Raw genomic sequence first — 12,416 nt, 5'->3', positions numbered from 1 at the left:
TGCTGCAACCAGTCCACCTTCTATTGCCTTTAAAGCTGAGTATTGGGATAGAGGATTCTGTCATGAAACTGCATAGCCCTCAAATTACCCACAATAGCAATAAGAAGCAACGAACATCCAGCCCAAAAAATGGCTGACCAACCTTTAAGTTAAACATGTGGAACTACATGACAGAGACATGCACTGGTACGTGAATGTCTCCATATTCTTCTATGATGATCATCAGGTTACAGACAAATCCTGCACTCACTGGTGAAGAGGACCTGACACCATTAATCAAGGATCCATTTCAGGGGTTCCTTGCCAAACTGCTTTGCACACAATTGTGCTAGAGGATTTGTTCTGTTGTTTGTAATTGATGTCTAGGTGTCAAATTGATTATGTAAAGAGAGATGCACACTGTCTTTGTCAACAGTAGTCCCTTTGTTACCTCCACAAATGAAATGCAGACACTGGTTGGAGTTGTTGACCACAGGCAACAACTACAAGGTAGGTTTTCAAAAAATCTCATAACAGCAGCCAAATGTTCAAAAGACGTCGCTGAGGTGTACAACAGTTCAGAGGGAAAGTTCCCATGCTGGCAATATTCCTTATCATAAAGTGACAATGCGTACGTGGTGTAAGCTTAGAACGACTCTTAAGACATAATGACAAACTGAATGTGTACACAAGCAACTATGTCCCATTCATTGTTGGAGACAATGCATGCTCTTCTGAAGGGTATTGAGAATGCAGGACTACTTTTATCTTCATTACACAGGTGGATGCTTATGCAAGTAGCAATAGTGGAAATATGCCACTATATTTTCTACAAAGAAACATTTAACAAAGTGATGATCATGATATTCTCATTCCAATAATTACTTTCTTGCACATCAATCAGTCTTAGTTTTGTAATGAAATTAAGAGGTGAAAGCTGCGAACCATAAGAAAAGTTTAAAAAGCTATGGTTGTCAAAACCAGAAGTTTTATTTGAGACAACCTCATACAAAAATGAAATTTAATAAATAACATCACTGTACAACTTTTTAACATGGAAGTTGTAATTTGTTAAAGTAATGTTTATGAGTACTAATTGCAAAAATATAAAGATGATCATTTCTTTGTTAAAAGTCCATTTAGATTTCTTCAGATATCAGAATGAGAAATATGTACTAAAAAGGCCCAGGATTCTGTACCACACAAGCTGTGAATAACCCAGATCTCTAAGTGGTGAACTTCAAAGATGTAAATCAAAATATCAACATTATTCCACAGTTTTTGTTCCTGATATATGAGTAAAATTTTTCAACGATGATTAGAGTGAGAATTACATCAGAACTTATAAGTCTATTAACTCCAGTTTTGAACATAAGCCCTACTGATTATGTTTTCCAACTTTATAACATTCTTAACTAATAGAAACATGGGCATTTACATATAAAACTTACATTCTTGCCTCATGAAGGAGCAAGAAATCAACGAGCATAATGGAATTATTAATATCCATTACTTTACCTGCATATGAACATCAAGTTGGTTCCGATCAGGGAGGACAGTCTGGCATTCTGGGCAAGAGAAGAGTGTCGATCCATCTGCAGCTGTGATAAGCCGTACTTCTCCTAGGCGCCCTCTAGACCGCTTACTGTTTCCATTATTAACAGCACTGGGTGACGTCCCATTTTCCATGACTTCATCAGTTTGGTAACTCAGGAAGTGCTGAAATGGCATTGCTAAAGGCTGCAATGGTTGCAACCTTGACAAATAATCCGCCATTGCAGTACCCTGAAATGTGAACGATATTTTAAAAAGCACGAGCATATGTATGTAGCTATGTACACAAATCCTGCTCTTTTGTTACAGCTAGAAAATGGTTTCTACTTAAAAGTTATTCCTTGATTTGGAAAATGAGAAAACAAACTCTTTACAAGTGCTACATTCTAATCAGTAAGAATATTGCAGTCAGTGCTATGTACTTTTTTGAGACATAAGAGTTTAAGAAACTTGAACAAATTATGGATAAAGTGATGTAAAATTTAAGTAGCAGTGAATAGGAGCAAGAGAAGGATGTTTAAGAACATAAAACCTTTAACAGGAGAAGCAGAATGGCTAATATGTATAAGAAAAATAGTCAACTTGTTGGTTCATAGACAGGAGGTTATTAAAACCATCATGGTTGAAGGGCTTATGGAAGAAGAAACCAGGCAGCAAAATGAAAAGTCTGCTTTTTAGCATAAGGCTAACAATTTCATGAAGTCCATGATAACAAATGTTATTACTGATGCTGTTTACAACAAAATAATGGCAAGGCAACAGTTAGTGATGCAGAATTTAAAGCAGAGAGTTTGAATCCAGTTAAAGAGACCAGCTGTTTAAGATTTTCACTGATACAACTTGTACAGCAAGACTGAAAAGTTTGTGGAATGAGTTAAATAATGGCCTTCTATCCAGGAATTAAGATGTCATGTTGATATAGCTTATTTGGCTAGTAATCAAAATGACCAGGGGTTTGGGTTTGATTCTCAATACTGCTTATATGTTGAACAAAAATCATCAGCAATGGTGGCCAAAGACTTCTGGTGTACGGCGTCACCCTCAATCCACAAATGGCCTTGTTAAAGATGGCACAGGAATGGACAGAGGTCTGGGAGCACCACCTTTCCCCTGAGGATGGAAACTGATCCCAAGAAAAAGCAAATCAGCGATGATCAGTGACATGTGGATGCAGATATGTGTGGCCTGTAACCAGGGGAAAAAAAGAGGCATGACTATCCTTCCATTGACAAAAGATTCCAAATTACTCCCTGGTTTGGATCTCTGGAAGGGAACTGCCAAGGGAAAGGTGACAATGAGAAAAAGGCTAAACAACAACAAAAGGGTAACATCCTATGACTCATATGTGGAATATCAGAAGTCAGGATGTGGTAGGGAAGTGGGAAAATATGAAAAAGGAAATGCAAATCCTCAGCTTAGATATAATGGAGGTCAGTGACGTGAAATGGAAAGAAAGTAATGGTTTCAATCACTATGGAAATAAGTGGGATACCCAGGTACAGAGTAATGGTGATATGTGTTTAAAGCTCTTTAAGGCTGTAGATACTACACTACTGAAAACCAAAGTAGTTCAATTGAAGATGAATGGACATGTGTCTCACGGAAAAGTCCCCAGGTGTGGGTTGACTTTTTGAATCAAAATGTCAGTATAAATTCGAAAACTGAATAAATCGCGGAATAATGTAGATAGAGAGGTACAAACTGACACACATGCTTGGAATGATATGGGGTTTTATTAGAACCAAAAAAATACAAACATTCAAAAAATGTCCGACAGGTGGCGCTTCATCTGATCAGAATAGCAATAATTAGCATAACAAAGTAAGACAAAGCAAAGATGATGTTCTTTACAGGAACTGCTCAATATGTCCACCATCATTCCTCAACAATAGCTGTAGTCGAGGAATAATGTTGTGAACAGCACTGTAAAGCATGTCCGGAGTTATGGTGAGGCATTGGCGTCGGATGTTGTCTTTCAGCATCCCTAGAGATGTCGGTCGATCACGATACACTTGCGACTTCAGGTAAACCCAAAGCCAATAATCGCACGGACTGAGGTCTGGGGACCTTGGGAGGCCAAGCATGATGATGAAAGTGGCGGCTGAGCACACGATCATCACCAAACGACGCGTACAAGAGATATTTTTTTTTTGTTTTGTTCTAATACAACCCCATGTCATTCCAAGCATGTGTGTCAATTTTTACCTCTCTATCTACATTATTCCATGGTTTATTAAGTTATCAAATTTATCCTGACTCCTTGATCACCCGGTACAATGATATATGTTAAGATAGCATGTATCACACCCTGCAGCCATTTGTGAGTAATAGAATGAAAGGAAAAAAAAAATGTTCCTGAATATCATGTCATGCTCTAGGCTTTAAAATAGTAATGTTACACAAACTGGTCATGTAGCCTAATGGTTACAGTATGATTCTCACATGCAAAAGGTGTGAATTCGAAGTCATTTTTAAACCCTTATTGAAATGACTTAGATTTTTAGTTTTATTCTTGTAATTGGTTGAAATGTGATTTTTTCTATTTGTATTTCTTTGCCACATCACTTTAATCACAGCACTAATTTTTTCAACTGCTCTCTTTTTCTCCATATCATTCTTTTTACACTCAGAATCTTTGTGAATGTGAATTTATTTGTTTATCTAACATTATCGCATTCTGGTCAGAGCTCCCAGTGGTAGTAGTCACGTGTGCATGACATGCACTTATTGTGTGAATGTGTGTGTGTGTGTGTGTGTGTGTGTGTGTGTTTTCTTTGCTGAAGAAGACATTGGCCAAAAGCTATAATGGTAACAGTCTTTTTGTTGCGCCTGTCAGCAACTCAGCAAGTCTATCCTTTTCCTAAAATTGTTGTTATCATTATGTTCAAATACCTGGAAATGTTGAAAAGCAAAAGATGAAATTTCATTATACTGACTGTGCAATGGTGTCAAGACTGTATTTTTCATTACAAGACGTACATACAACCATTTAAAACATAAATTGTAATTGCACTATGGACACAATCCTGCAGGAGAAGATTTAAACAAAAGAAGGAATTATAGGTGAAACATAATTCAAGCAAAATGAGGAACAGAACTAATGAATGCAATATCATGGATGAAAATATAGGATGATAAAAATGGAAGAAATTAAATTAAAGTTAATACATAAAGATAATTAAAATCACATGAACAAAGAATCCAAGTGGGAAAAGATTTATAGGAAGAATAATGAGAGCAAATGAAAAGTTAATATAAAGATTAAAATGACATGATAAAAAATATTAGATTTAAAGCAGTTAACTGAATAAAAATCATGATCAAAGTCATTTCAATAAAAATTTAAAAATAAAAAATTTCAGAGCAGCTGGCCAATTTCAAACCCACAGCCTTTTGCATGCGAGGTCTGTACTTCAACCATTACACTACGCAAACAGTCCATGTAACATTCCTTTTTGAAAATGTTAGACCATCGCACAAAATTCTTTTTGTCAGAGGCCACCAGGATGAATGGCAGCAGGGCATGAAGCCTGGGATGTTAGCCTACATCATGGTAAAAATGGTTTCAAAAAGTTGACAGCACTGTCGGGGGCCCCACCCTGAAATGGGCAATTACAGAAGTTGGACAGACAGATATAGAAACAAGGAACGTAACTGCAAAGAAACCTGGGTAACAGAAGAAATACTTCAATTCAAAGGCACTCTAGACCTGGGGGTACGGAGTACTATTAACATTTTGGAAGACAAATTGTGACTTGCAAGTAGTCATAAAAAAGTTCCAGCTCCAACCCTGTTAAAAACCTGCATAATACCGACTTTAAATCAACCACCTGATTACACTATGTTACTTCCTTTCGCTGAGAGCTGGTGGGAAGTGGGAGAATGGTGGTGTGGTCCCCAGGCACCTGGGTTTGGGCACCCATGCTTCAATTGATCAATGGAAGGAAGTACAAAAATTCTCAGACAAAGACAGGAATATGTAACTATCAGTCACTCAGGAGTTAAATAAATAGGAAGTGCAGAAAAGCTAAATTGAAATGGTTGCAGGATAAATGTTGAAAAAATAAATAAAAAGGGTCTTTGGGAGGGCAAACTCAGCATATAGAAAAGTCAAATCAGCCCTCAGTGAAATTACAAGCAAAGGAGTCAAGATTAAGAGTGCAAGAGGAAATTCACTGACAAATGCAGAGGAAAGAGTGGATAGGTGGAAAGAGTACACTAAAGGCCTCTACAAGGGGAAGGAACTGTCCAATAATGTGATAGAAAAAGGGAAAATGGGAGATCAAATGATGTAAAAGACACAGATAACATTCCTTCACTATTAAAGTTGGTTTGCAATATCCGTGGGACTGGTGATACACAACCAGACTTTTGCAAAAATATCATCCCCACAATCCCAAAGATAGCAAGGACAAATAAGAGCGAAAACTATCTTACAATCAGCTTAACAATTCAGGCATCAAATTTGCTGATAAGTGTGATACATACAAAAATGAAAAAGAAAGTTGATGATCTGTTATGTGACAGTCAGTTTGCCAATAAAAAGGTAAAAGCACTAGAAAAGCAGTTTTCGCATTTTAATTGATAATGGAATCAAATCTTTGGCAAATAAGACATTTTCATAGGACTTGTCAACCCAGAAACCCGTCTGACAACGTAAAATGGTGCAAAATGTTCATAATTCTCAGGAAAACACATGTACGCTAAAGGAAAAGAGAGGTAATACGTAATATACACATGAACCAAATAGCAGCAATAAGAATTAAAGATCATGAACAAACTGCTCACATTAAAAAAGGTATAAGACAGGGCAGTCTTTCATCCTTACTGTTCAAAATATACATCAAAGAAGCAATGACAGAAAGAAAGGAAAGGTTCAGGAGTGGGATTAAAACTCATGGTGAAAGGATAATAATGATAAGATTTGTTGATGACACAGCTATCCTCAGCAAAAGTGGAGCAGAATTACAGAACCTGTTGAATTAAATACTGACTGAGGATAAACTAAAGAAAGATAAAAGTAATGATGAGTATCAGAAATGGGGTTAGTGATAAATTTAAATTCAAAATTAGTGGCCATGAAGTAGATGAAGTCAAGAATTCTGCTGCCTTGAAAGCAAAACAAAATATGATGGACTACGTGACGACATAAAAAGCTGACTAACACAGGCAAAAAGGGCATTCCTGGACAAAATAAGTCTACCAGTATCAAACATCAGTCACAATTTCTCAGACTGTTGTACGAAAGTGAATCATGAACTGTGGGAAAACTGGAAAAGAAGAGAATTGAAGCATTAGAGGTGTGGTGCTATGTTGTAAATTAGGTAGACTTATAAGAAAAGAGGAGGTTCTCTGCAGAATCTGTGAGGAAAGGAACATACGGAGAACAATGACATAAAGAAGGGACAAGATGATAGGACATGTGTTAAGACATCAGGAAATCCTTTCCATGGTAGTAGACAGAGCCATAAAAAACTGTACGGGAAGACAAAGTTTGAAATATATTCAACAAATAATTGAGGCTGCTGGGTTAAGTGCTACTTTGAAATGAAGAGGTCGGCACAAGAGAAGAAGTTGTGATGGGTTGCCAGAAAATCAAGAGAGAGAGGGGAAAAAAAGTAGGAATGAAAATTCTTTCCCCCAGCTTATACTAATTAGCAAAGTGTAACATATTTTGCAAAGCATATTTGAAACTTTACAGTCTAGATGGGGTTATTAACTAAAAATGACAGTAATACATTTCATGAATTAACTACTGAACTATAGCCGACTGCTGTGTGAAACACAGACACAATGAACAGAATATAGCTTTTACGCAAGCCTTCAAGCTCTTACTCTTTCTCTACCACACACTCACACACAACTACACAGACACCCAACACTCACCCGTACAGGTGCTAGCATATCTGTGTCTGTGTGGTTGTATGCATGCATGTGCATGTGAATGTGTGTACTTTTGCTTGAGCAACAACTCAAACACTAGTGTAAAGATGTATTGTATTCTGTTGAGTGTTTCTATGAACTACACATTAGTCAGCTATAGGCGAGTGGTTGCCTTTCCTTTATTTTATTTATTATTCCATCCAAGAATTTCTGTTGTTGTTATCTGTTCAACTACGTATGCTTGACAGAAACTTTGTCAGGAACACAAAACAGGAACCCTTAATGGCATTAGAAAATGCTTTATTTGAATACTGTCATCAATAACTGGCAAAGAAATAAGATTAGTGGACATTTGGCATGTTCCACTAGAATGTAGAAATTTGTTTTCAGTGCTGAACACTCAAGATAGGAATTACAATAGTTATTTCAAGTAATCAGTAAAAGTGTAGTAGCTTAGAATCAATAATGAAATAACACTACATGGAACATGTGGAACACTGTAGAAAGCAAACCTAGAACCAATTCAATCAAATGGAATCATTGACATAAATGTCAGTGATACTCCCTCATTACTACATCTGTATAACAAGAAACAAGATAACTGCAAAATTAATTAAGTGTGCAAGCTCTTTCGAAAAATGAAATATGTGAGACCCTTATTTACGGAAAAGCATAGAGAAAGAACAGCCAATCCATGTAAATAGATGCCAACTGATGTTTGTGGAATTTCTGATAAATCCTTTTAGAAGAAAGTACAGTTACTTGCCTTTAAAGACAGTTTCATGAAATTCCATTAATGTTATCTCACGAGGGAAAAGTCAGAAGATAAAGTTATGTTGAAAAATGTTCTTTAACATTCAGAAGCATTTATACATGTTGTGGTCTTCAGTCCAGAGACTGGTTTGATGCAGCTCTCAATGCTACTCCATCCTGTGCAAGCTTCTTCATCTCCAAATAACAACTGCAACCTACATCCTTCTGAATCTGCTTAGTTTATTCATCTCTTGATCTCCCTCTACGATTTTTATCCTCCACGCTTCCCTCCATCACTAAATTGGTGATCCCTTGATGCTGCAGAACTTGTCCTACTAATCGATCCCTTCTTCTAGTCAAGTTGTGCCACAAATTCCTCTTCTCCACATTTCTATTCAGTACCCCGTCATTAGTTACGTGATCTACCCATATAATTTAGACATACAACTAAAGTAATGCTCAGTGACAATAGCAATAAATTTGACAATTAAGAGGGTTACAAAATACTAAACAAAGAAATATATAACACCAAACATGATCAATTATTGACAATATAATGTAAATGTGTTCTAAGCAAAGAAGGGAAAGCAGAAAGGTGGAAGGAGTATATACAGGGTCTATACAAGGGCGATGTACTTGAGGACAATATTATGGAAATGGAAGAGGATGTAGATGAAGATGAAATGGGAGATATGATACTGCGTGAAGAGTTTGACAGAGCACTGAAAGACCTGAGTCGAAACAAGGCCCCCGGAGTAGACAACATTCCATTGGAACTACGGACGGTCTTGGGAGAGCCAGTCCTGACAAAACTCTACCATCTGCTGAGCAAGATGTATGAAACAGGTGAAATACCCGCAGACTTCAAGAAGAATATAATAATTCCAATCCCAAAGAAAGCAGGTGTTGACAGATGTGAAAATTACCGAACTATCAGTTTAATAAGTCACAGCTGCAAAATACTAACACGAATTCTTTACAGACGAATGGAAAAACTAGTAGAAGCCAACCTCGGGGAAGATCAGTTTGGATTCCGAAGAAACACTGGAACACGTGAGGCAATACTCACCTTATGACTAATCTTAGAAGAAAGATTAAGGAAAGGCAAACCTACGTTTCTAGCGTTTGTAGACTTAGAGAAAGCTTTTGACAATGTTGACTGGAATACTCTCTATCAAATTCTAAAGGTGGCAGGGGTAAAATACAGGGAGCGAAAGGCTATTTACAATTTGTACAGAAACCAGATGGCAGTTATAAGAGTCGAGGGACATGAAAGGGGAGCAGTGGTTGGGAAGGGAGTAAGACAGGGTTGTAGCCTCTCCCCGACATTGTTCAATCTGTATATTGAGCAAGCAGTAAAGGAAACAAAAGAAAAATTTGGAGTAGGTATTAAAATTCATGGAGAAGAAATAAAAACTTTGAGGTTCGCCGATGACATTGTAATTCTGTCAGAGACAGCAAAGGACTTGGAAGAGCAGTTGAATGGAATGGACAGTGTCTTGAAAGGAGGATATAAGATGAACATCAACAAAAGCAAAACAAGGATAATGGAATGTAATCTAATTAAGTCGGGTGATGCTGAGGGAATTAGATTAGGAAATGAGACACTTAAAGTAGTAAAGAAGTATTGCTATTTGGGGAGCAAAATAACTGATGATGGTCGAAGTAGAGAGGATATAAAATGAAGACTGGCAATGGCAAGGAAGGCGCTTCTGAAGAAGAGAAATTTGTTAACATCGAGTATAGATTTAAGTGTCAGGAAGTCATTTCTGAAAGTATTTGTATGGAGTGTAGCCATGTATGGAAGTGAAACATGGACGATAAATAGTTTGGACAAGAAGAGAATAGAAGCTTTTGAAATGTGGTGCTACAGAAGAATGCTGAAGATTAGATGGGTAGATCACATAACTAATGAGGAAGTATTGAATAGGATTGGGGAGAAGAGAAGTTTGTGGCACAACTTGACTAGAAGAAGGGATCGGTTGCTAGGACATGTTCTGAGGCATCAAGGGATCACCAATTTAGTATTGGAGGACAGCGTGGGGGGTAAAAATCGTAGAGGAAGACCAAGAGATGAATACACTAAGCAGATTCAGAAGGATGTAGGTTGCAGTAGGTACTGGGAGATGAAGGAGCTTGCACAGGATAGAGTAGCATGGAGAGCTGCATCAAACCAGTCTCAGAACTGAAGACCACAACAACAACAACAATGTAAATGTATTAAAAAAAGATGCTGTGACTTACCAAACGGGAAAGTGCTGGTAGACAGACACAATAAAAAACACACAAACACACACACAAATATCAAGCTTTCGTAACCCACGGTTGCTTCATCAGGAAAGAGGGAAGGAGAGGGAAAAACGAAAGGATGTGGGTTATAAGGGAGAGGGTAAGGAGTCATTCCAATCCCGGAAGCAGAAAGACTTACCTTAGGGGGAAAAAGGGACAGGTATACACTCACGCACACACACACACACACACACACACACACACACACACACACACACACATATCCATCTGCACATATACAGACATAAGCAGACATATGTAAAGGCAAAGAGTTTGGGCAGAAATGTCAGTCGAGGTGGAAGTACAGAGGCAAACATGTTGTTGAGTGACAAGTGATGTACAAGGGGTGGCAACTTGAAATTAGCGGAGGTTGAGGCCAAGTGGGTAACGGGAAGAGAGGATATATTGATGGGCAAGTCCCCATCTCCGGAGTTCTGATAGGTTGGTGTCAGTGGGAAGTATCCAGATAACCCGGACGGTGTAACACTGTGCTGGCCATGCACTAAGGCATGTTTAGCCACAGGGAGATCCTCATTACCAACAAACACTGTCTGCCTGTGTCCATTCATGCGAATTTATTCACTCAGGCATGTCTGGCATTTGGCATTACCCCCAAAGGCCTCACACTTAAAGTTCTCTAAATTCTAGTCAACACAATCTGAAACCACAACACCCCAATTCAGGTAGATAACCTTTCCTCCAAACCTCTCTCCCAATCTGATACCTCCGTCCTATCCAAAGGCCTCACCTTCAGCCCCACTCCCAGATTCAACCAAACAGCCCTCATCAAAGATTTACTGGCCTACACTCGTAGTCTCTGCTGGAAATATCACTTAGCCATGAAGAAAAATAATCCTAATCCTACTCCCAATGCTCCAACTCCCCAAGACACTATCCAAATTGAACCCTGCCTGGAACAGTTCCGTCCTCCATCACAGTGGGTCCCACCCCCTCTTCCTCAAAATCGCCCTCTCCAAACCTTCCAGGAATTTCTCACTTCCAGCCTTGCCTCTCAATCTTTCTTGAAAAATCTTAATCCTACTCCCAACATCAACACAGCTGAAGCCCAGGCTACCCATGATCTGAAATCTGACCGATCCATCGTTATTCTTCTGGCTGACAAGGGTTCCACAACCATGGTACTTGATCATCAGGAGTATGTGGCTGAGGGACTGTGTCAGCGTTCAGACAACACTACATACAAAGTTTGCCAAGGTAATCCCATTCCTGATGTCTAGGCGGAGCTTCAAGGAATCCTCAGAACCTTAGGGCCCTACAAAACCTTTCACCTGACTTCATCAACCTCCTGACCCCCACTGACACCCCGCACCCCTACCTTCTACCTACTTCCTAAAATTCACAAACCCAAACATCCCGGTCGCCCCATTGTAGCTGGCTACCAAGCCCCCACAGAACGTATCTCTGCCTATGTAGATCAACACCTTCAACCCATTACAGGCAGTTTCCCATCCTTCATCAAAGACACCAACCACTTTCTCGAAAGCCTGGAATCCTTACCCAATCTGTTACCCCCGGAAAACATCCTTGTAGCCATTGATGCCACTTCCCTATACACAAATATCCCGCACGTCCAGGACCTCACTGCGATGGAGCACTTCCTTTCACGCCGATCACCTGCCACCCTACCTAAAACCTCTTTCCTCATTACCTTAGCCAGCTTCATCCTAACTCACAACTTCTTCGCTTTTGAAGGTCAGACGTACCAACAATTAAAGGGAACAGCCATGGGTACCAGGGTGGCCCCCTCGTAAGCCAACCTATTTATGAGTCACTTAGAGGAAGCCTTCTTGGTTACCCAGGCCTGCCAACCCAAAGTTTGGTATAGTTTTATTGATAACATCTTCATGATCTGGACTCACAGTGAAGAATACCTCCAGAATTTCCTCTCCAACCTCAACTCCTTTGGTTCCTTCAGATTCACCTGGTCCTACTCCAAA

The 12,416-nt window shown here is 38.9% G+C and overlaps 1 protein-coding gene across 1 annotated transcript in view; it reads right to left on the bottom strand.

Moving 5' to 3' along the window:
* The window catches only part of LOC126418518 (gastrula zinc finger protein XlCGF48.2-like), an 89,331-nt gene that overhangs the window by 30,238 nt on the left and 46,677 nt on the right, over positions 1-12,416 (bottom strand). The window contains exon 3 of the mRNA XM_050085318.1: positions 1,498-1,764. Within this exon, the coding sequence (XP_049941275.1) occupies positions 1,498-1,764 (267 nt within the window). The remainder of the gene's footprint in view (positions 1-1,497; positions 1,765-12,416) is intronic.

The sequence above is a fragment of the Schistocerca serialis genome, chromosome 9 (assembly GCF_023864345.2).
Source record: "Schistocerca serialis cubense isolate TAMUIC-IGC-003099 chromosome 9, iqSchSeri2.2, whole genome shotgun sequence".
NCBI lineage: Eukaryota > Metazoa > Arthropoda > Insecta > Orthoptera > Acrididae > Schistocerca > Schistocerca serialis.
The sequence above is the reverse complement of the archived record's forward strand: the minus strand, read 5'-3'. Positions and strand labels throughout refer to the sequence as shown.